The sequence below is a fragment of the Schistocerca nitens genome, chromosome 2, assembly GCF_023898315.1.
Source record: "Schistocerca nitens isolate TAMUIC-IGC-003100 chromosome 2, iqSchNite1.1, whole genome shotgun sequence".
Taxonomy (NCBI): domain Eukaryota; kingdom Metazoa; phylum Arthropoda; class Insecta; order Orthoptera; family Acrididae; genus Schistocerca; species Schistocerca nitens.
This window is the reverse complement of record NC_064615.1, coordinates 259,029,026-259,054,688: the sequence shown is the minus strand read 5'-3', so window position 1 is coordinate 259,054,688 and position 25,663 is coordinate 259,029,026. Positions and strand designations below refer to the sequence as shown.

The 25,663-nt window shown below is 43.3% G+C and overlaps 1 protein-coding gene across 3 annotated transcripts in view; it reads left to right on the top strand.

The window, feature by feature from the left end:
- LOC126235986 (uncharacterized) overlaps window positions 1–25,663 on the top strand; it is a 95,474-nt gene that overhangs the window by 47,198 nt on the left and 22,613 nt on the right. The window contains exons 1-2 of one of the 3 annotated variants that reach the window (XM_049944972.1): window positions 13,363–13,455; window positions 14,904–15,396. The exons of 1 other annotated variant lie outside the window; for it this stretch is intronic. In XM_049944972.1, coding sequence (XP_049800929.1) covers window positions 13,407–13,455; window positions 14,904–15,355 — 501 coding nt within the window. In that variant the 5' untranslated portion in view covers window positions 13,363–13,406 and the 3' untranslated portion in view covers window positions 15,356–15,396. Of the gene's footprint in view, window positions 1–13,362; window positions 13,456–14,903; window positions 15,397–25,663 lie in introns of those variants that run through there. One more of the 3 variants, XM_049944974.1, reaches the window with a different exon arrangement.

Sequence of the window (25,663 nt, the reverse complement as noted above, 5' to 3'; positions counted from 1 at the left end):
GACGCGAACGCATTTGCTGACAACACAACATAGACTGCAGCGCCTCTCCTGGACTCGTGACCATATCGGTTGGACCACACACAATTGGGAAACCGTGGCGTGATCAGATGAGTGCTATTTTCAGGTCGTAAGAGCTCATGAAATGGTCCGAGTGTCACGTGGACCTCACGAAGCCATGGACCCAGGTTATCAACAATGAGTTGTGCAAGGAATGGTGGCTCTATAATGGTGTGGGCTGTATTTGCATGGATTGGGCTGGGTTCTCTGATCCAACTGATCCGATCATTGACTGAAAACCGTTAAGTACGGCTATTTGTAGATCATTTGCACCCATTCATGGACTTCATGTTCCCAAACACGATGGAATGTTCACAGATGACTATGCGCCAAGTCAGTGGACCACAATCGTTCGCGATTGGTTTGAAGAATATTCTGGACACCTTGAGCTCATGATTTGGCCATCCAGATCACCCAAAATGACTCACTTCGAACAATTATAAGACATAATCGAGAAGTTAGTTCGTACACCAGCAACACTTTCGCTGTTATGGACGGCTATAGGTGCAGTATGTTTCAATATTTCTGCATTGGATTCAGTGACGTGTTGAGTCCAAGCCCTGTCGAGTTCCTGCAATATGGCGGGCAAAAGGAGGTCCGACATGGAATTAGGAGATACCTCATGACTTTTGTCACCCCAACCTTTGAAGTTAAAAACCAACTTAGTAATCTCAGGTTATAGATAGAAAGCTTATCTCACTGACCTGCGAATCGGCTGCAGAGGTTTTTAGGGTAGGAACTGTATTAATTAATACTTAGTCCATTTTGCGACATTAACGTGTTACAGAATTTAATGTACGCTAATGCGCTTGTGAGAAGGGGAAGGAAGGATGCTGAACAATTTTTGACAAGAGAAAGGTGGGTAAATGGTTTACAGTTTTATATCTTTGCAAGAGTACGGCAGTAGGGAGCTGGGAATGAAGTAGTAGGTATCCACTTTGCTTGGACTCCAGGTAGCCCTGCACGTCAAGACCCTTCGCGTCATAGCTGCTCGCACCCAGGAAGGCCACAATGAGAAGACATTCATTGACAGAGCAATATCTGATAAACAACAGCGTCGGGCTTCCAGCAGTCTGCGGAAATTGTTGTTGTTACGACAGCGAGTATTTTTTTAATAGTTTATTTCCAGTAACGTAATGTAGGAGAGAGGAACAGCATGTGCGCGCAGTAAAATAATCGCTGTGTTTTTTTAAGTTGAGATGTTTTCAGTTGTATTCCACGAGCTACCATAGGATCCATGGCACAGGGTTTTAAAATTGGTATCACCCATTCACTGACACATAAATTAATGGACGCTGCAGAGAAAAAGGTAATACATATACCACTCAGTATATTTCCTGAAAATCCTAATCTTATGACACTGATCCTCATGTGATATATACGAGATTTCTGACTCTTCAGGCTATCCCGGCGGATATGTTGTACAGAGTCTTCACGGGTTTGCCGCCGGATGACGTTGTGCAAATTCCACAATATTTCCTCGGAGCATCTGCCCGATATCTTCAGGTGGTACAACCTTGCTGGTGGGTAGGTACGACTAACGTTTTTTTTTTCTTTATTGATTTTCAATTCCCCCCGAAGGGGGCGGGCTGGCAGCAGCTTACTACGCTGCTCTACAGCCTACAGACTTTTTTTAAATAAAGGAGGAAGAAAGAAACAAGGTAAAACAGGCGATAAAATGGTGATTTAAAGTGTAAAATGGCGTAAAAATGCGGAAAGTTAAAAACAGAAAGCAAAAGGGGTTGGCAATGTAGATAAAATACACAGGAATCAGACAAGTAACATAGTAGACACACAATTAAAAAACACGGCGACAGTCTGGTTTCTGTTCGCAAGAGATAAAAGGCACACCCAGCGACAGTATGATGGCCGTTCGCAACAAGTCCCAAAAAACACAACACGGAACACTCACTGTAAAACACGCACTGTAGAACACTCACTGGAGAACACTGCACGAAAGTGGCAGCACAAAGATGACACTCCCGAGCCAAAGGCAGGTGGGGGTGGGGGAGACCTGCAGGAGGGGGAAAACAAGGAGGGAGAAAAAAAGGGGGGGAACCAAGGAGGGAGAGGACTAATAAAGGGGGAGAAGGGCAAACGTGAAAGGGAATGAGACGAGGGAAACGTAAAAGTACGCGGCGGAGAGAAGGGGGAAAGAGAGGGGTGGTGGGGAAGAAAGAGAATGGAAGGGGGGAGAGGGAGCCCGGGAAAAGGACAGAGGAAAGGAGGGGGAGCGAGGATCAGAGTTGATAGGAGGGATAAATGGAGGGAGGATGGAAGCCACCTTGGGAAAGGAGATGTAGGGTGTAGAGATGGAGGGTAGGGGGGACACAACGGTGAAGACGTGGCAGGGGGCAGGGATCGGAGAGGAGAGGAGCAACCAGGGGGTGAGGGGCTTCAAGACGGAGGGAGGTGTAGAGGATGCGGATATGTTCGAGGAATAGGAGCAGATGGGGGAAAGGAATGAGATCATAGAGGATCCGTGTGGGGGGCGGGAGGCGTATACGGAAGGCGCGGCGGAGTGCATGACGCTCAAGGATCTGGAGGGACTTACAGAATTTGGGTGGGGGTGGGCGACTAACGGTATCCGTATCCTGTATATAGAGCACTAGCGCGAAGAATGCGCAAGCGCGGAAGTCACGCATGCGCAATGACTAGCTGATAGAAGGAGCCATACTAAAACGCCCTCTGCCGAAAATTGCAGAGCAGACCTCCTGCGCGTGTCTGTACATGATGTTTAGTAACACTGCGGCCAGACGTCACTCACTAAAACTCTATACTAGACAAATGCTATGACGCGTCTGTTGTCGAAAAATTCTTAATTTCTAGTCGTGATGTAATAGCAGCCGACGTAGGATTCCAGGTTATGCTCAGTTTCTACCCTGCATCCCTGTTGATGAGATTATCAGTTGTACAGATATGTATTGCTTCCTTAATGACGCAATCCCAGAAAGATGGTGAGGGGATAAAACTTTCATCTTTTCATAAATCATGCGATGTCCTGTATTCAGGCAGTGTTCTGCAATTGCCGATTTTCCCCCTTAACGTAGGCGTGTATGGCGCTGATGTTCATCGCAAGGTTCTTCTACTTGTTACTGATGTGCAGTACAGTAATACTGAAACAGACACACATCAAAACACGTTTTGCATCACCCCGGTTCCCAGAACTCCTGAAGATAAACGCTGATTCTGGATATTGTATCACAGATACAGTCCCTCTGACTTTTCAGAGCCGGCCGGAGTGGTCGAGCGGTTCTAGGCGCTACAGTCTGGAACCGCGTGACCGCTACGGTCGCAGGTTCGAATCCTGCCTCGGGCATGGATGTGTGTGATGTCCTTAGGTTAGTTAGGTTTAAGTAGTTCTAAGTTCTAGGGGACTGATGACCTCAGCAGTTAAGTCCCATAGTGCTCAGATCCATTTGAACCATTTTTGAACTTTTCAGAGATGTCACTAACCTGCCCAAAGATGTAAACAACCATACATGAGCAGCGACAATTAGATGAAGATGTCCGATAGCCGATCAGTTCCAGTCATTCCACGAGGAAGGAGGTACGCGGCTCGTGTTGTCTGTAGTTCAACCACGCCTAGACGGTCACTACCGCGGTTCGATCGCGTCTGAATTGTTACTGTGTGCCTTTAAGGTCTCTCAACAAGGGAAGTGTCCAGGCGTCTCGGAGTGAACCGAAGCGATGTTGTTCGGACATGGAGGATATACAGAGGCACAGGAACTGTCGATGACATGCCTCGCTCAGGCTGCCCAAGGACTACTACTGCAATCGATGACCGCTACTTACAGATTATGGCTTGGAGGAACCCTGACAGCAACGCCACCATGTTGAATAATGCTTTTTGTGCAGCCACAAGACGTCGTGTTAAGACTAAAACTGTGCGTAATAGGTTGCATGATGCCCAACTTCACACCTGACATCCATGGCGAGGTCCATCTTTGTAACCACGACACTATGCAGCGCGGTATAGATGGGCCCAACAACATGCCGAATCGACAGCTCTGGATTGGCATCACGTTCTCTTCACCGATGAGTGTCGCATATGTCTTCAATCAGACAATCGTCGGAGACGTGTTTGGTGGTAACCTGATCAGGCTAAACGCCTTAGACACACTGTCCAGCGAGTGCAGCAAGGGGAGGTTCCCTGATGTTTTGAGGTGTCATTACGTGGGGCCGACGTACGCCGCTGGTGGTCATGAAAGGCGCCGTAACGGCTAAAGGATACGTGAATACCATCCTCCGACCGATAGTGCAACCGTATCAGCAGCATATTGGCGAGGCATTCGTCTTCATGGATGACAATTCGCGCCCCCATCTTGCACATCTTGTGAATGACTTCCTTCAGGATAACGACTTCGCTCGATTAGAGTGGCCTGCATGTTCTCCAGGCATGAACCCTATCGAACATGCCTGGGATAGATTGAAAAGCTGTTTATAGACGATGTGACCCATCAAGCACTCTGAGGGATCTACGCCGCATCGCCGTTGAGGAGGACAATCTGGGTCAACAATGCCTTGATGCACTTGTGGATAGTATGCCACGACGAATACATGCATGCATAAATGCAAGAGGACAGCAATCTGGACCACCACCTTTGAAAGTCCCGCTGTATGGTGGTACAACATGCAATGTGTGTTTTTCATGAGCAATAAAATGAGCGGAAATGATGTTTATGTCGATCTCTGTGTCAATTTTCTGTACAGGTTGCGGAACTCACAGAAACGAGGTGATGCAAAACGTTTTTTGATGTGTGTATACATAGGGCGACGACGTGCGGATACCGTCAGTCGTACCTATACACCAGCGAGGATGTACCGTCTGAAGAAGTCGGACAGTTGCTCCGTGGAAATATTGTGGAATTAGCACAACGTCATCGGGGGTCAAACCCGTGAAGACTATTTACTACTGTACAAGAGTTTTTTTTTTGATAAGTGTGGTAAATTTCCATGAGAGATTCAAACTTTGTTGCACCTTCATGTTTGGTAAGCTTGGTTTTTCCAAGGATCATATAAAGAATTTCATCAAAGAACCCCGTGCACTTCATTGTTAACAGCCATTGAATTGGTCGGTGTGTCAAGTGGCATTGAAAATCGAGAAAATCGTGTTTCGTGCTATTATCAAACACTTTTCAAATAAAAGTTGGAATGCTCCAAAAATCAAAACAGAACTGTATGAAGTGCACGTAGAGTCTCCGCCATCAGCGAAAACCATACACTTTTGGATTAATGAATCTGAACGTTATCGACCAGGCACCGAAGACGAAGCACGCTCCGGACGTCCATCTGACATTACCACAAAAGTAACCATTGAAAGAATCCATGATTTGAAGATCCATGACCGCCGAATAAAAATTCGTTAGATTCCTGAGGCTGTTGGCATCTCAACTGGGCCTAACATCCTACACGGAGAATTAGCTATGGAGAATCAGAGTGCGACGTGGGTGCTTCATTGTTTGATCTTCGGAAACTTGATCTGCCTGAAAATAAAGACCAAGGTTACCATGAAAAGAAATACTCTTTTACCTGAATATGGCACCATCCAACACATCAGCGATAGCAATGGAGAAACAGCATGAACTGGGCTTTGAATTTATTCCTCATTCAGCCTATTCACCATAATTAGACCCAAGTGAAATCGTCCTATTCCGTAACTTAAAACTTTGGCTTGCTGAGAAGAAATTATCATCAAATGAGAAAGTGTTAAAATCAGTCATCGAGTGTCCTACAGCGTTTAAGAGAAACTGGAGGATCGCTGGACCAGGTGTATATGCCTCAAAGCTGAATATGTCGAGAAGGGAGTTGTTTATAAAACAAATATTTTTCTTGCTTTTTTACCATATTTACCAAAACCATCGTTCGTCGGGGCAATAAAATGTCCTCCCGTTATTTATATTCACGATTTCTTTGTTGAAATTCGATGCTCTTAATGTTTGTTCCACTGTTCGTTTCTGACACTAAAAAGAATTTTACTCAAAATCTCACACTTACCTCATTTTTTTTTATTCTCTTACTTCAACATCCCTAAATCCAGTTATAGCAAGACGAAATGCACTACTATATGATCGTTATGCTATTCTCTTTACCTGTCTTCACTAAATATTTCATTTCATGTTTTATTCTATATTTAAAGAAACAAGGGATCCATTGAAAATGTGAGAACACGCGCAGCCAGAGTTAACGTACCACATAATATTGCAATAGAGCGTTGCGCTCTCTGGAAAGTGGAAAAGACTGATTCCTCGCAAAATTTCGTATTAAGAGGGAGAGAAATGCAATGAATTGGGACTAATACAGTTGGAGATACTGAATGGAGTTGCCAGAATACATCATCATTTTTGGTCAGACATCGTGATAAATTGTCACTGACAGAATTACCTCCGGTTGTGGAGGAGTTTTGAACTGTGATTGGGACAAAAAATTGCTAGGCATTGTTACGACTGATTTTAAGAATATTTGGTCCTGAGTTTGAGGTACAAGTCCAGAATTTTTCTTGGAGTTATCTGAATCTTAGTTTTGGTGTTTGAAGATCTATTTCTACGCAAGTTGCGGGGATGTTAGAAAGACGACGACTTAAATGGAGCCTCCATCACAGTCTTCGCCTTTTGAGCAAATTATCTGAGTAGGTAATTTCAGTTCATAAGTACAACTAATTAACAGGCCGTCCATCGTTCACACCGAGCGCCACAATGACACATATGCGGGCTGACTGCTGCTTATAATCACGACACAGAACTGCTACTGTTCTTGGATTAGATTATTTCAGCTCTACTTGTTACTTGTGCAGGGAAACTATTGCAAAATGGCTGCATAAAATGTGAAGAAATCGAAAAAAATGTGATCGTCGGAAGGATTGACTCAGGCTGTAGAACCGTGAAAATAGCCTTCGGTGACATTCAAAGCAAGAGTGGTAAGATTAAGAGTGCAAGGGGAATTCCACTGTTAAATGCAGAGGAGAAAGCAGACAGGTGGAAAGAGTACACTGAAGACCACTATCATTGGGAAGACTTATCTGATGGCGTGATAGAAAAAGAAACGGGAGTCGATATAGAAGACACAGGGGATCCAATATGAGAAGCAGAATCTAAGGAACTTTGGTAGACTTAGTTTCGAATAAGGCTGATGGGATGGATAATTTTCCATCAGAATTTCTAAAATAAATCGGGCAAGTGGCAACAAATAGACTCTTCACGTTGATGCATAAAATGTATGAGTCTGGCGACATACCATCTGATTGTCCGAAAAACATCATCCTCACAATTCCGAAGACTGCAAGAGCCGACAAGTGCGAGATTTATCGCACAATCGGCGTAACAGCTCATGAATCCAAGTCTCTGACAAGAATAACATACAGAAATATGGAAAAGAAAACTGCGGAACTGTGTGATGATTATCAGTTTAGCTTTAGGAGGAAGGTAAAGGCGCCAAAGAGACAGTGGAAGAAAACTAAAGACAAATGAAGACACGTACATAGTGTTTGTCGACCAGCAACAAGCGCTTGACAATGTAAAATGGTGCAAGATGTTCAAACTTCTGAGAAAAATAGGGGTGAGCCTTAGCGAGAGAGGGTAATATATCCAACGTTCAAGAGCCAAGAGGGACCAATAAGTGCGGAAAGCAAAAACGAGGTGCTCGGATTAAAAAGGGTGTAAGACAGGGAGGTAGTCTTTCGTCTCTCCTGCTCACTTTATACATCGAAGAAACGCTGACAGAAATTTAAAAAATGCTCAAGAGTGGAATTAAAATTCAAGGTCAAAGGATATTACTGATAATATTCGCTGATGTCATTGCTACCCCCAGTGAAACGGAAGAAGAATTACAGGATATGCTGAATGGAATGAACAGTCTAATGAGTACAAATATGGATTGAGACTAATTCGAAGAAAGACGAAAGTAAAGAGAAGTAGCAGAAATGAGAAGAGCGAGAAAATTGACATCGGGATTGATGGTCACGAAGTAAGTGTAGTTAAGGAATTCTGCTACCTAGGCACCAAATTACCCATGACAGAGAGAGCCAATAGGACATGAAAATTCAGACTAACAGTGGCAAAAGTGACATTCCTGGCTAAGAGAAATCTATTAGTATCAAACACAGGCCTTAATTTGAGGGAGAAATCGCTGAGAATGTACAATTGGAGCACAACACTATATGGTAGACGACCATGGGCTGTGGGGAAACCCACAACAGGAGAGAATCGAAGCATTTGAGATGTAGCGCTACAGAATAATACTGAAAATTAGATGGACTGATAAGGTAAGGAATGAGGAGGTTCTCAGGAGAATAGACGAGGAAAGGAATATATGGGAAACACTGACAAGAAGAAGGTACAGGATAGTACAATATTTGGTAAGACATGAGGGAATGACTTCCATCGTACTACTGGGAGCTGTAGAGGAGAAAAACTGTAGAGGAAGGGAGAGACTGGAATACATCCAGTAGTCCGTAGTTCGTGGTCGTGCGGTAGCGTTCTCGCTTCCCACGCCCGGGTTCCCGGGTTCGATTCCCGGTGGGGTCAGGGATTTTCTCTTCCTCGAGATGACTGCGTGTTGCGTGCTGTCCTTAGGTTAGTTAGGTTTAAGTAGTTCTAAGTTCTAGGGGACTGATGACCATAGATGTTAAGTCCCATAGTGCTCAGAGCCATTTTTTATTACATCCAGTAAACAATTGAGAATGTAGGTTTCAAGTGGTACTCTGAGATGAAAAGGGTGGCACAGGGGAGAAATTCGTGGCGGGCCGAATCAAACCAATCAGAAGACTGATGACTCGAAAATTGTTAACGGGTCCCAGCTGTGGTCTCTGCACGTTCGTCATCTATTAAAGAGATAGATACAACACGTGTTCAAGGATTATTTACTAGAGAAATCCGTCATGTACTTACGTCTTTAATTTAAGAGTCGTAAAACATTGTATATTGCATTAAAGGGACACACAGACTTCTTTGAAAGTAGTATTGTGTCGAAGATTTGTCGAGGAGTCGGATATTACAGGGTTATATGACGTAATATGTTTTCCTGACTGAAATAAGTGTTTGTTTTTCTGTGGTTGGAGCCGGATATTCAAAAGTTTTGTCTCATGTTCCGAATTTTTTTATGAGGGGGGGGGGGGGGGGAGGAGAAAAGAATGGTGGCATTGCAAAAGCTTATGACAAATCTACTGACGAAAGTTAAGTGTGTTGTCGGGGATAACCGGGACTTGGAGATGCATGCTAATCAAATTTATCGCGAACGAACTGCAGAACAAGGGACTGCATTCATCCAGAATTTCAAGAAGCTTAACTTTTAACTGAGCAACCTTGTACATTACCAGCTCTTCAAAGGGGTGGAAAAAAACAGTGAATGACTTCGACCTATTGCTGAAACTATTATCAAACTCGGGCGACAAAATTACCAATTTTGTAGACACAAAGATGAAGGACTTACATACCTCACTAGCGACTCACATAGACTTCGCGCAGGCAACACTGTTATCTACGGAATGGTGACTTGTGTGGTAAAGTGTCAATTTTGCTTATGGGCCACTAACTAGACTTACGACTGAAATTAAAACGTTAGGTAACTGAGTATCAACTCTTTCTTATAACTTATATACACAGCACAAATAAGAAAAGTTCACAAGAAGCATGATTGCTACCCATTCCATATATAATAGGTGTTTGGAATAACGTCTGGTGAAAACTGATGGGAGCTGAAGATTGGAGAGAAGCCAGAGAAACAGCTTACTGCCGAAGAGAAATTGGATGGCACATCGACTCTTAGGGATTTACCTTTAAGCAGTAACCCCATTCGACATATTCTCCTACACCAGCTGAAGAATAGGCTCAAACGTGCAAGTCCACGGGCAGGTGGCGATTAGGAATAGGTGGATGTGCCGTTGTGCTTTCCAAAGTTCGGGCTGCTGCCACGTCGAGTCGAAAGCAAGCCAAAAATGGTGTTACAGACACCATGATGTTACAGCTACAAGCTGGGTAATTCTATTTCACACGGATTTAAGTTGTCTTCTATCTGGAAATATGGTGCAGTTGTGAAAACTATTATTTGATTTCTTTAATTCACATTCGAAATCAAAAAGTGTCCTAATGACAGAGTGTATACGTGGACAAGGAAAAAAAAGTTCCCAGATTTCCTGATCAAAAAGAAACTTTTTTACAGGTGAAAAGAGACTAGTTCCGAGTGAAAATACACTTTTCCCATGTTAAATGACCGTATACTTTCCCTCGGAGCTGCAAACCTCTCAATCCTTTCAATTATAATGGTTCCAGACACCGGCAAAGAACTTTCCGGCACTTTAGGAGACGAAATCCAGAAAAAAGGAAGTGTGTTTTGGAATTGATTCGCAGCAACATGTACAGTGAATATTCACGTATTACGGAAGTATAAATACGAATCCTACCAAACACAGCACGTTAGTTTTTGAAGTACTGAGATCGAGATCGCGATGCGCTGTTGTCGGCCAGTCGTAGCTCACGTCACGTGATCTCGCCAGGCAATGACAGCAGATTTTCAGAGCATAGGACTGGTGATGTAGTCAGTCAACGGCAAGATCACTATTAAGTAGCGCGAACACACAAACAGGAAACGTAATGGTTTAAATTAATGTACATATAGTACAGTTACAAGAAGAACTAAGCTTCCACATATTATATTGGTCTTCCTTCCGTGTGTTAACCTCCAAGATACATCATACACAAATGAGCCAGCAAAATGTTAAGTAATGTCTCGTCTTCTGCGTCCGAAGTTCTTCTGAGTGACTGATCCACAAAGTTTTAAGTTTTTAATGTGACAAAAACACTCTGATTTAAGAAATTTATCAGACATCCTCAGGTGTTACACAACTCATCGTGCGTAAAAGAAAATTTACTTTGAATGTAACGCTTCTCAAACTACCATTCGCAATAATTTTCCGCTAACTGTGAGGCTTTAAACAGTTGTGACGCCACGCTCATCGGAAGCAGTTTGTTGTCAGGATGTACTGCATAGTCCTCGTGCTAAAGTATTTGACATTTTGCAGTCGGCAGACACTTGCGTGCGCACTGTGTTTTGTTGTAAACGGCTTAAGGTCTTTGTAAGTAAAGTTTTATTTTGTGTTATTCTCTCGTTTATATTTGTCTGCAGAATTATTCTGCAGTAGGGGGATAAAGTAAAATTCTTTGTAAGAGGATCAGTTCTTAACAGTCGAAATTGCAAAAATTTAACCAATAAAATACAAATACAAAACTCCCGCAATTCTGACACATTCCCTGGTTTTCCCCGGCTGTCCCGATGCACACACTGAAATGAGTACCTCGGGATGTGCAGTTATATAGCTTTGCGAGACTTGATGGGTAGATTGGCATGAGAGTGTACTCCAGTTTTCCGTTGACTAGGCAAAGACTGTAGAGATTTTTGGGAAATACTTTAGTGTGGCGTAACCCGAGCACTACTGGAAAAGCTGCTTCATTCATGACAGTGCTGTGCAGTAACAATTGACGTTATCAGTATGGTTCCTGGCTGGTGCACTGCCTTTGCCGCAATCTCCTAGGAATATGCAAGTCACTAACAGTTGTCGGAAAAATGTGGACACCAGTTTCCACACCGTCTGGCATCGTACAATTATCTAGCCCAGTGATCGTGTAATTTTTTTGTTCAAAAGTCACTACTGAACCTGTGGGGTGGCATCTAGGGCCGTGTATGAACCGATCTTGTCACTAACTGGTAACATATATGAATTAGTATTTTATGAGCCCCCAATAGACTAGCTATAGAAAGGACACGATAACCCAGACACACCTGGAAAGCCTGCTTCATTCATGCCAGTGCTGTGCAGCACACAGTACATCGTCAGAGATCGGTAATTTTCGGAACAATTCGTGTCGGCTGTTCTCTATTTCACAGTGCTGCCACCATCAGCGACCCAAAAGTTGCTACACTGCAATTTCCTGACGAAGTGTTGTGTTGATTGTGTGAGCGGATGATAAATTGATTATTGACAGTTATTATAGTTATATTTAAATGCATTAAACAATATGAGACATAATCAAAAATGTTTGCTAAATTATGAATATAATTTTTCCTCTACACGTTGCGTTGTATTACGACAGCCTCAATTTAATTTCATACTTGTTGTTACAAATAAGAACCGAATTTTATCATGACGTCTCCGAGGTAGGCGACCACTGTAGCTCACACTCGAATTAAGCACACCTTAAATTTCTATCGTATTTGCAAATACATACACTGGAAAGTAACGTGAATTATTAGCATAGACAGTTCACTGATACGTTAGCAGAACATAACAAACATTTTTATACACTTTGCATCCCCTAGATAGAGCGCGCTACTCGTGTAGTGACCCGTCATGCAGACAGGACCCTTCCAGCCCAATACCTCGTTGGCTGGTAGCAGGCAAGAGGGCGTGGCAGCTGTGAATATCTGGGAGTCTTTCCTACAACCAAGGGAAAGGTCAAGGAAACCTCAGGGAGAACTGAGGGCGGGGGACTATTTAACGTAATTCCGGGGCAATGAGCCCAGACAAAACATCCAAAGCCTCGTATCCGCGAAAGACTTTTTATTTATCCGTATACCAAGTGAAGTCGATGACTTATTTGACGTATGCGGTGAATCTATATTGACCTGAGTGAAAGAAACTAGTTTACCGCGAGCAGATTTCGTTATGGTTGGGGGAAGACTACGGGTTGCATCTGGATCTTGTTTAACTGGCGACAACAGTTTAAATTTCTTTCGTACATGATCCGTGGTGAACGTGATTAATTTTTACTGTTGGACGTCAAAAGGAGGGAAAGAGTCCTTCCAATATTCTGAACAGTACAACCATTTCTCGTATAGATTAACATAGCCATCTGAGAACCATAGCTGTCAATTATAGCAATGAAGTACCTGGAAAAGGAGGATCTAACAACGCATCACTTGCTGCCTGTTTGAGAAATACTTAACAAGTAGGGCTGTGTACAGAAACCGATGTAAACTATCAGTTTTCAATTGCGCAACTACTGTATCAAGAGAGAAATGCTGTACAGTGGTACAACGTGGTTGACTTCAGTTATCAGCACGTGACTACCTGTCGCAGATAGAAATCAGATTACCCAAGCTCTCGAAGCCTCTTGTTACTTTATCTAAAGAGGGCCTATCCAGCTACTCTCGAACATAACGAGATTTTTCAAGCGTTGCTGCATTAAAAGCTTAATTTTAGAAATGCGTCATTGAATGACGCAACGTAGTTCCACTGAAAAGCCAGCCGACAGACGTCGTATCTGGTGGGCTGCGTGTATATAAGATGGGGGCAGCGATCTAAGAGCCATCAGATTTCTTCCTTCCTTGAGGAGTGCAGACGGACAAGGACAATCACCATGCTGAGAGAAGCCGCAGCCCTTTTGCTGATTGCAGCTGTTGCCAGTGGTAAGTGGTCCGCTGTCTCAATGTTCTGTGAAGTGTTGTGACTATCTAGGAGCAAGTTATAAGCATATTGTTGTAACATATAAAGAAAAATCAACAAACTGTTATGAAAATACATAGCAGCGGAAGTTGAATTGGCTTGGAATGATAGTTCATAGCATTTTTAATACTGCAGAGAGTTTCAGATTACACATCCGGACACAGCCCTAGGTTCCAGAGCTACATGTAGCAGACAGCGTGAATTTCGTAAATTCTTGTTTAGTATAAATTCCTCTTTTTTCATATGGACTTATTTCACTTATTAACAACTAACGACAGTTTATGGAAGTATAAAATCACAGTAAAGCAAATGCAATTGAAACTTAAAACATAAATAACGGAGGAAAAGGCTATTTTCTTCTTTTAATTTATGTATTAGTTATTGCAATAAACGTGCGCAAAAACACACGACACAAGTATATCTTTGTTTAAAATCCTCTCCATTTTATTATTTTTCAAATTACAAAAAATTATGCTAATACTCTGTCACAATATCCTATAGATAAAGAAAATTGTTTGTTTTTTAATTTCGGATAAGATTTGCAGACAGAGACATCCGTCATGGACACACCTCATTTTCGACATAGCATGGGGAGGCGTAATGAAGACTGATTTTTTAAAAAAAAAAGTAATGAGAAAATGTTATCCAGTAATCAATAAGTAATGTGCAACAAGATATACGTTGATTCCTTCATTTGTTTTTCCAAAACGAAATCGTAAAAGTCCCTTATTTTATAGGCTGTCTAGGAGAATGTACCTTTAAGGGATATTGCAATTTTATGCTATTATGTTCTTAGAAATGAGTAAAATCACATACTAATAAATGTGTAAGTATTTGATATTAGAAAAATGGAAAACAATTCGAAAAACTGTAACTACACAACGTATATAGGGAAAAACTTACGCTATAGCAAAACTCTCCACGGATACAAAGACAAAAAAAGGAAGCTGGGAACAGTACACATTAATATATGGGTTCTTTACAAGTGGAGTAGTTAGAGACAATAGCAGAAAGCTTATATCATAGCATACCAAGAAAGCGACAGATTGTGAAGAAAGACACTATTTGTCTTGCGTTCCTAAGCGGACTTTCCTATAGAAAACTATATCCATCTTATAAGCAACTCCTGAGGGAACATTACAGGCTGAGAAGTTTCACAGCAAAATTTATTTCTGATAATTGTTTTTGTCTCTGTTCTTCAGTCGAATCATAAAACATCACCTAAAACAACTTTAGATCCTTTTGCTTTGTCTTGAAGTTTTATCATTTAGCAAGTAGACACACGTGTGATTATAAATACTGTAGCCAACAGATAATTTTGGTGTTGTTTCTGTCTGTTTTCGTACGCCAGATTCTAGTAACGCTAGATAACAACTGACTGTCACTTAATGCGGACGTGATGTATTTTCAGCTTCGTACCCGAAGAGGACGGTGCTGTTCCAAGACCCGGCGGACTACGCGGGCGAGATGAAGTGCTGCATGGGCGTCTTCAACACCCCACACAACTACACGGGCGCGTACCAGGTGAACGCACTCTACCTCAGCAGCCACGTGCGCAACTACGCCACTCTGGAGATAGGCCCGGAGCAGCAGAACATCAGGATCACCATGAGCGAGACTCCCTATGGCGTGTCCGACTGGAAAGTCGTGGCCACAGCCACCTACTCGGAAGTAGCCGAACCTCTCCAGCTCCTCAGGGTGCCTATCAGCTACAAGACCGATCCGTCCAAATATTACCTGTTCGAAATCTCGTACGGTGGCAGCTACACTTACCCTACATATTCATCTATCGATATATCTGCTGGTCCTTACAAGACAAGCTACAACGCCTTTATACTGGGTATCGACTACGAGAAAGCATAAATGTACTGAATACGCCGTTCCAATAAATCAACCTATTTATATTTGTTTGTTTGATTTGGAAACATTTGCTGAAATTCATTCCCTCTTCCTTCCAATTTTATTATTTTGTATTCGTCTACAGTGTGTATCAGCACAGATTTTTTTTTTCTCTCTCTCTCTCTCTCTCTCCCTCTCTCTCTCTCTCTCTCGTGAGTGAAAACAATATGGCAGCTAGCTACGGCGAATTTAAAAACCACATGGTGGCGTTACGGGCATGTGACTCGGCAATTAAAGTATACATGGTGTATCACAGTTCATGTTACAAACTTCCAGAGATTGTAGACGGGACTTAATAGATCAAGTTTTAATGAGTACCCATGTCTGAAAACGGTTTTACCCATGTCTGAAAACGGTTTGTTTCTAAGTTACAACGAAAACAAAACGTTCACATTTCACTCCTATTTACTGAGATAGTTACAACAGCTGTTCGATATGACGACCACTAAGTTCACTGCACATAGTACATGTGCGCACAAAGTTCGCATAAGCCCTGTCCAATGCTCATGGTGCATTGTTAATCACTTCTGCCGCAACCATGACCTGTGCAATCAGATCTTTCCTCCTACTGCACAGTAGTCTCGTAAACAAGACTCTTCATGTGGCCCCACAACAAGTAGGCCAAAGGAGTTAAATCTGAGGATCTTGTTGGCTAAGCATGAGGCCCACCTCGACCGTTCCACCTGTCCCTGTATACTACGTTCAGATAGTTTCGGAGGCGAACTGCAAAATGTATTGCCTCGCCATCGTGTTGCAAGCACAATTTGTGCCGTATATCCAACAGCACTTCTTCCAAAACCTCCAACAGCACTTGTTGCAGGAATATTAACTACCAGGCACCTGTTAGGTGAGGAGGAAGGATGTACGGTCCAGTCACTCGATCATCGAAGATACCTGTCCAAATACTGATGCCAAAAGTGTGATGAAATCACCGTGAACACGTGAGTAAGGGGTTTTCTTGATCCCAAATGTGGTTATTTCGAGCGTTCAAACAACTCCACTGTTGAAATGTGCTTCGTCGATGAACAACATTCGGCTTGGGAACTGGGGAAAATTCACACACCGGTGTAAAAACCGAATACAGAAACTGACACGTTTCACAAAATCAGCCAGTAAAATGGCGTGCGACTAGTGTATTGGACGTCCACCGCTCATCACAGAACGTGCAAGTCGGAGGCTTACCCGCTCTTTAAACACGCCAAACAGCGCACGTTGTTGAGGAATGCACACCACACAACTTACATTAGTTTAGATTATATGTAGTTTTCGTTCCAACTGATCCCCAGTGAAAAGATCCTGTGGGATGTGGTGCATTTCAGAAAACAAGAATACACTACTAATGTTCACAAAATAAGAACAGATATACTAATGTAGCTTCTACAGATCCCAAATGAAATCCCTCATGGATGTGGAATCGTTAAAAAAAGAAAAAAAAACCTTAAGTATATTTACATTCAAAGGGATTAAAACTTGTACCAAATATTAAATTCTTAATACCCTTAGGTGCATATGATAATTCTTAGGCTGTTGTAGCCAAGCTTCATGACTAGAAAAAACTAAATACAAAAAATTACAACACTTATTGACAATGATCAAATTTCTGCACAAAATTTGTGCAGAGGTCAGATTGTAGACATATTCACTTTATGTTGTGGTCTTCAGTCCAGAGACTAGTGTGATGCAGTTCTCCATGCTACTCTATCCTGTGCAAGCTTCTTCATCTCCCAGTACCTAATGCAACCTACATCCTTCTGAATCTGTTTAGTGTATTCATCAATTGGTCTCCCTCTGCGATTTTTACCCTCCACGCTGCCCCCCAATACTAAATTGGTGATCCCTTGGTGTCTCAGAATATGCCCTACTAACCGATCCCTTCTTCTAGTCAAGTTGTGCCACAAATTTCTCTTCTCCCCAATCCTATTCAACACCTCCTCATTAGTTACGTGATCTACCCATCTAATCGTCAGCATTTTTCTGTAGCACTACGTTTCGAAAGCTTCTATTCTCTTCTTGTGTAAACTGTTTATCGTCCACATTTCACTTCCATACATGGCTACACTCCATACAAATACTTTCAGAAACGACTTCCTGACACTTAAATCTATACTCGATGTTAACAAATTTCTCTTCTTCAGTAACTCTTTCCTTACCATTGACAGTCTACGTTTTATATCCTCTCTACTTCGACCATCATGAGTTATTTTGCTCCCCAAATAGCAAAACTCGTTTACTACTTAAGTGTCTCATTTCCTAATCTAATTCCCGCACCATCACCCGATTTAATTCGACTACATTCCATTAACCTCGTTATGTTTTTGTTGATGTTCATCTGATATCTTCCTTTCAAGACACTGTCCATTCCATCTTTGTGAGGCCTTCCCCCCCCCCCCCCCAAAGAGGTACCCATGTTCACCCAACGACTTAGACTACCACGGCGGTGGACGTTGTGTCATCAGCGTTGGACTGTGGATAAATGGAATCGTGTTCCCTAATATGATTAATGACATTTCTGGTTACACAATGCCGATGGTCGTGTCTGGATATATCATCATACAGGCGAACTGCTGCTCGAAACATGCTCTACACCTCGGACGCAAGCCGGTGGCAGTGTGATATTACTTGCGCTCGCATGGAGAGCACTATGGCAGACTCATACATTTTATGCATCAACGTGAAGAGTCTATTTGTTGCCACTTGCCCGATTTATTTTAGAAATTCTGATGGAAATTTATCCATCCCATCAGCCTTATTCGAAACTAAGTCTACGAAAGTTCCTTAGATTCTGCTTCTCATATTGGATCCCCTGTGTCTTCTATATCGACTCCCGTTTCTTTTTCTATCACGCCATCAGATAAGTCTTCCCAATGATAGTGGTCTTCAGTGTACTCTTTCCACCTGTCTGCTTTCTCCTCTGCATTTAACAGTGGAATTCCCCTTGCACTCTTAATCTTACCACTCTTGCTTTGAATGTCACCGAAGGCTATTTTCACGGTTCTACAGGCTGAGTCAATCCTTCCGACGATCACATTTTTTTCGATTTCTTCACATTTTATGCAGCCATTTTGCAATAGTTTCCCTGCACAAGTAACAAGTAGAGCTGAAATAATCTAATCCAAGAACAGTAGCAGTTCTGTGTCGTGATTATAAGCAGCAGTCAGCCCACATATGTGTCATTGTGGCGCTCGGTGTGAACGATGGACGGCCTGTTAATTAGTTGTACTTATGAACTGAAATTACCTACTCAGATAATTTGCTCAAAAGGCGAAGACTGTGATGGAGGCTCCATTTAAGTCGTCGTCTTTCTAACATCCCCGCAACTTGCGTAGAAATAGATCATCGAACACTAAAACTAAGATTCAGAAAACTCCAAGATAAATTCTGGACTTGTACCTCAAACTCAGGACCAAATATTCTTAAAATCAGTCGTAACAATGCCTAGCAATTTTTTGTCCCAATCACAGTTCAAAACTCCTCCACAACCGGAGGTAATTCTGTCAGTGACAATTTATCACGATGTCTGACCAAAAATGATGATGTATTCTGGCAACTCCATTCAGTATCTCCAACTGTATTAGTCGCAATTCATTACATTTCTCTCCCTCTTAATACGAAATTTTTCGAGAAATCAGTCTTTTCCACTTTCCAGAGAGCGCAACGCTCTATTGCAATATTATATAGTACGTTAACTCTGGCTACGCGTGTTCTCACATTTTCAATGGATCCCTTGTTTCTTTGAATATAGAATAAAACATGAAATGAAATATTTAGTGAAGACAGGTTACAGAAAAGAGAATAGCATAACGATCATATAGTAGAGCATTTCGTCTTGTTACAACTGGATTTAGGGATGTTGAAGTAAGAGAATAAAAAAAAATGAGGTAACTGTGAGATTTTGAGTAAAATTCTTTTTAGTGTCAGAAACGAACAGTGGAACAAACATTAAGAGCATCGAATTTCAACAAAGAAATCGTGAATATAAATAACGGGTGGACATTTTATTGCCCCGACCAACGATGGTTTTGGTACGTCCGGTAAAAAAGCAAGAAAAATATTTGTTTAATAAACAACTCCCTTCTCGACATATTCAGCTTTGAGGCATATACACCTGGTCCAGCGATCCTCCAGTTTCTCTTAAACACTGTAGGACACTCGATGACTGATTTTACCACTTTCTCATTTGATGATACTTTCTTCTCAGCAAGCCAAAGTTTTAAGTTGCGGAATAGGACGATTTCACTTGGGTCTAATTATGGTGAATAGGCTGAATGAGGAATAAATTCAAAGCCCAGTTCATGCTGTTTCTCCATTGCTATCGCTGATGTGTTGGATGGTGCCATATTCAGGTAAAAGAGTATTTCTTTTCATGGTAACCTTGGTCTTTATTTTCGGGCAGAGCAAGTTTCCAAAGATCCAACAATGAAGCACCCACGTCGCACTCTGATTCTCCATAGCTAATTCTCCGTGTAGGATGTTAGGCCCAGTTGAGATGCCAACAGCCTCAGGAATCTAACGAATTTTTATTCGGCGATCATGTATCTTCAAATCACGGATTCTTTCAATGGTTACGTTTGTGGTAATGTCAGATGGACGTCCGGAGCGTGCTTCGTCTTCGGTGCTTGGCCGACAACGTTCAAATTCATTAATCCAAAAGTGTCTGGTTTTCGGCGATGGCGGAGACTCTACGTGCACTTCATCCAGTTCTGTTTTGATTTGTGCAGCATTCCAACTTTTATTTGAAAAGTGTTTGATAATAGCACGAAACTCGGTTTTCTCGATTTTCAATGCCACTTGACACACCGACCAATTCAATGGCTGTTAACAATGAAGTGCACGGGGTTCTTTGATGAAATTCTTTATATGATCCTTGGAAAAACCAAGCTTACCAAACATGAAGGTGCAACAAAGTTTGAATCTCTCATGGAAATTTACCACACTTATAAAAAAAAACTCTTGTATAGCAGTAAATAGTCTTCACGGGTTTGACCCCCGATGACGTTGTGCTAATTCCACAATATTTCCACGGAGCAACTGTCCGACTTCTTCAGACGGTACATCCTCGCTGGTGTATAGGTACGACTGACGGTATCCGCACGTCGTCGCCCTATGTATACACACATCAAAAAACGTTTTGCATCACCTCGTTTCTGTGAGTTCCGGAAACTGTACAGAAAATTGACCCAGAGATCGACATAAACATCATTTCCGCTCATTTTATTGCTCATGAAAAACACACATTGCGTGTTGTACCACCATACAGCGCGACTTTCAAAGGTGGTGGTCCAGATTGCTGTCCTCTTGCATTTATGCATGCATGTATTCGTCGTGGCATACTATCCACAAATGCATCAAGGCATTGTTGACCCAGATTGTCCCACTCCTCATCGGCGATGCGGCGTAGATCCCTCAGAGTGCTTGATGGGTCACATCGTCTATAAACAGCCCTTTTCAATCTATCCCAGGCATGTTCGATAGGGTTCATGCCTGGAGAACATGCAGGCCACTCTAATCGAGCGAAGTCGTTATCCTGAAGGAAGTCATTCACAAGATGTGCAAGATGGGGGCGCGAATTGTCATCCATGAAGACGAATGCCTCGCCAATATGCTGCTGATACGGTTGCACTATCGGTCGGAGGATGGTATTCACGTATCCTTTAGCCGTTACGGCGCCTTTCATGACCACCAGCGGCGTACGTCGGCCCCACGTAATGACACCTCAAAACATCAGGGAACCTCCCCTTGCTGCACTCGCTGGACAGTGTGTCTAAGGCGTTTAGCCTGACCAGGTTACCACCAAACACGTCTCCGGCGATTGTCTGATTGAAGACATATGCGACATTCATCGGTGAAGAGAATGTGATGCCAATCCTGAGCTGTCGATTCGGCATGTTGTTGGGCCCATCTATACCGCGCTGTATAGTGTCTTGGTTACAAAGATGGATCTCGCCATGGATGTCAGGTGCGAAGTTGGGCATCATGCAACCTATTACGCACAGTTTTAGTCTTAACACGACGTCTTGTGGCTGCACAAAAAGCATTATTCAACATGGTGGCGTTGCTGTCAGGGTTCCTCCAAGCCATAATCTGTAAGTAGCGGTCATCGGTTGCAGTAGGAGCCCTTGGGCAGCCTGAGCGAGGCATGTCATCGACAGTTCCTGTGTCTCTGTATATCCTCCATGTCCGAACAACATCGCTTCGGTTCACTCCGAGACGCCTGGACACTTCCCTTGTTGAGAGACCTTAAAGGCACAAAGTAACAATTCAGACGCGATCGAACCGCGGTAGTGACCGTCTAGGCGTGGTTGAACTACAGACAACACGAGCCGCGTACCTCCTTCCTCGTGGAATGACTGGAACTGATCGGCTATCGGACATCTTCATCTAATTGTCGCTGCTCATGTATGGTTGCTTACATTTTTGGGCAGGTTAGTGACATCTCTGAAAAGTTCAAAAATGGTTCAAATGGCTCTGAGCACTATGGGACTTAACTGCTGAGGTCATCAGTCCCCTAGAACTTAGAACTACTTAAACCTAACTAACCTAAGGACATCACACACATCCATGCCCGAGGCAGGATTCGAACCTGCGATCGTAGCGGTCACGCGGTTCCAGACTGTAGCGCCTAGAACCGCTCGACCACTCCGGCCGGCTCTGAAAAGTCAAAGGGACTGTATCTGTGATACAATATCCAGAATCAGCGTTTATCTTCTCGAGTTCTGGGAACCGGGGTGATGCAAAACGTGTTTTGATGTGTGTCTGTTTCAGTATTACTCTACTACACATCAGTAACAAGTAGAAGAACGCTGCGATGAACATCAGCGCCATACACGCCTACGTTAAGGGGGAAAATCGGCAATTGCAGAACACTGCCTGAATACAGGACACCGCATGATTTATGAAAAGATGAAAGTTTTATCCCCTCACCATCTTTCTGGGATTGCGTCATTAAGGAAGCAATACATATCTGTACAACTGATAATCTCATCAACAGGGATGCGGGGTAGAAACTGAGCACAACCTGGTATCCTGCGTTGGCTGCTATTACATCACGACTAGAAATTAAGAATTTTTCGACAACAGACGCGTCATAGCATTTGTCTAGTATAGAGTTTTAGTGAGTGACGTCTGGCCGCAGTGTTACCAAACATAATGTACAGACACGCGCAGGAGGTCCGCTCTGCAATTTTCGGCAGAGGGCGTTTTAGTATGGCTCCATCTATCGGCAAGTCATTGCGCATGCGTGATTTCCGCGCTTGCCATTCTTCGAGCTAGTGCTCTGTATACAGGATACGGATACCGTTAGTCGCCCCCCTCCCAAATTCTATAAGTCCCTCCAGATCCTTGAGCGTCATGCAGTCCGCCGCGCCTTCCGTATATGCCTCCCGTCCCCCACGCGGATCCTCTATAATCTCATTCCTTTCCCCAATCTGCTCCTATTCCTCGAACATATCCGCATCCTCTACACCTCCCGCCGTCTTGAACCCCCTCACCCCCCTGGTTGCTCATCTCCTCTCCGATCCCTGCCCCCTCCCAGGTCTTCACCGTTGTGTCCCCCCTACCCTCCATCTCTACACCCTACATCTCGTTTCCCAAGGTGGCTTTCATCCTCCCTCCATTTATCCCTCCTATCAACTCTGATCCTTGCTCCCCCTCCTTTCCTCTGTCCTTTTCCTGGGATCCCTCTCCCCCCCTTCCAGTCTCTTTCTTCCCCACCTCCCCTCTCTTTTCCCCCTTCTCTCCCCCGCGTCCTTTTACATTTCCCTCGTTCATTCCCTTTCACGTTTGCCCTTCTCCCCCTTTATTAGTCCTCTCCCTACTTGGTTCCCCCCCCTCTCTTTTTTTTCTCCCTCCTTGTTTTCCCCCTCCTGCAGGTCCCCCCCCCCCCAACTGCCTTTGGCTCGGGAGTGTCATCTTTGTGCTGCCACTTTCATGCAGTGTTCTCCAGTGAGTGTTCTACAGTGCGTGTTTTACACTGAGTGTTCCGTGTTGTGTTTTTTGGGACTTGTTGCGAATGGCCATCATATTGTCGCTGGGTGTGCCTTTTATCTCTTGTGAACAGAAACCAGACTGTCGCCGTGTTTTTTAATTGTGTGTCTACTATGTTACTTGTCTGATTCCTGTGTATTTTATCTACATTGCCAACCCCTTTTGCTTTCTGTTTTTAACTTTCCGCATTTTTACGCCATTTTACACTTTAAATCACCATTTTATCGCCTGTTTTACCTTGTTTCTTTCTTCCTCCTTTATTTAAAAAAAGTCTGTAGGCTGTAGAGCAGCGTAGTAAGCTGCTGCCAGCCCGCCCCCTTCGGGGGGAATTGAAAATCAATAAAGAAAAAAAAACGTTAGTCGTACCTACCCACCAGCAAGGTTGTACCACCTGAAGATATCGGGCAGATGCTCCGAGGAAATATTGTGGAATTTGCACAACGTCATCCGGCGGCAAACCCGTGAAGACTCTGTACAACATATCCGCCGGGAGAGCTTGAAGAGTCAGAAATCTCGTATATATCACATGAGGATCAGTGTCATAAGATTAGGGTTTTCAGGAAATATACTGAGGGGTATATGTATTATCTTTTTCTCTGCAGCGTCCATTAATTTATGTGTCAGTGAATGGGTGATACCAATTTTAAAACCCTGTGCCATGGATCCTATGGTAGCTCGTGGAATACAACTGAAAACATCTCAACTTAAAAAACACAGCGATTATTTTACTGCGCGCACTTGCTGTTCCTCTCTCCTACATTACGTTACTGGAAATAAACTATTAAAAAAATACTCGCTGTCGTAACAACAACAATTTCCGCAGACTGGTGGAAGCCCGACGCTGTTGTTTATCAGATATTGCTCTGTCAATGAATGTCTTCTCATTGTGGCCTTCCTGAGTGCGAGCAGCTATGACGCGAAGGGTCTTGACGTGCAGGGCTACCTGGAGTCCAAGCAAAGTGGAAACCTACTACTTCATTCCCAGCTCCCTACTGCCGTACTCTTGCAAAGATATAAAGCTGTAAACCATTTACCCACCTTTCTCTTGTCAAAAATTGTTCAGCATCCTTCCTTCCCCTTCTCACAAGCGCATTAGCGTACATTAAATTCTGTAACACGTTAATGTCGCGAAATGGACTAAGTTTTAATTAATACAGTTCCTACCCTAAAATCCTCTGCAGCCGATTCGCAGGTCAGTGAGATAAGCTTTCTATCTATAACCTGAGATTACTAAGTTGGTTTTTAACTTCAAAGGTTGGGGTGACAAAAGTCATGAGGTATCTCCTAATACCATGTCGGACCTCCTTTTGCCCGCCATATTGCAGGAACTCGACAGGGCTTGGACTCAACACGTCACTGAATCCAATGCAGAAATATTGAAACATACTGCACCTATAGCAGTCCATAACAGCGAAAGTGTTGCGCATAGTCATCTGTAAACATTCCATCGTGTTTGGGAACATGAAGTCCATGAATGGGTGCAAATGATCTACAAATAGCCGTACTTAACGGTTTTCAGTCAATGATCGGATCAGTTGGATCAGAGAACCCAGCCCAATCCATGCAAATACAGCCCACACCATTATAGAGCCACCATCCCTTGCACAACTCATTGTTGATAACCTGGGTCCATGGCTTCGTGAGGTCCACGTGACACTCGGACCATTTCATGAGCTCTTACGACCTGAAAATAGCACTCATCTGATCACGCCACGGTTTCCCAATTGTGTGTGGTCCAACCGATATGGTCACGAGTCCAGGAGAGGCGCTGCAGTCAATGTTGTGTTGTCAGCAAATGCGTTCGCGTCGGTAGTCTGCTGCCATAGTCCATTAACACCAAATTTCGTCACGCTGTCCTCACGGATACGTTCGTCTTACTTCCCACATTGATTTCTGCGGTCATTTCACCCAGTGTTGCTTGTCTGTTAGCACTGACAACACCGCACAAACGCCGCCTCCGTCACTCATTAAGTGAAGGCCGTCAACCACTCCGTTGTTCTTGGTGAGAGGCAATCCCTGAAATTTTGTGTTCTCGGTACACTCTCGATACTGTTCATCTCAGAACTTAGAATTCCCTAACGATTTCCGAAAAGGAATGTCCCACGCCTCAGGTTCCAGCAACCACTCCGTGTTCAAAGTCTCTTAATTCCTGTTGTGCGGCCATAATCCACGTCGGAAACCCTTTCATGAATGACCTGAGTGCAAATGATAGCTCCGCCAATGCACCGCCCTTTTACAGCTCGTATATGCGATACTACCGCTGTCTGTATACGTGCATATCGGTATCCC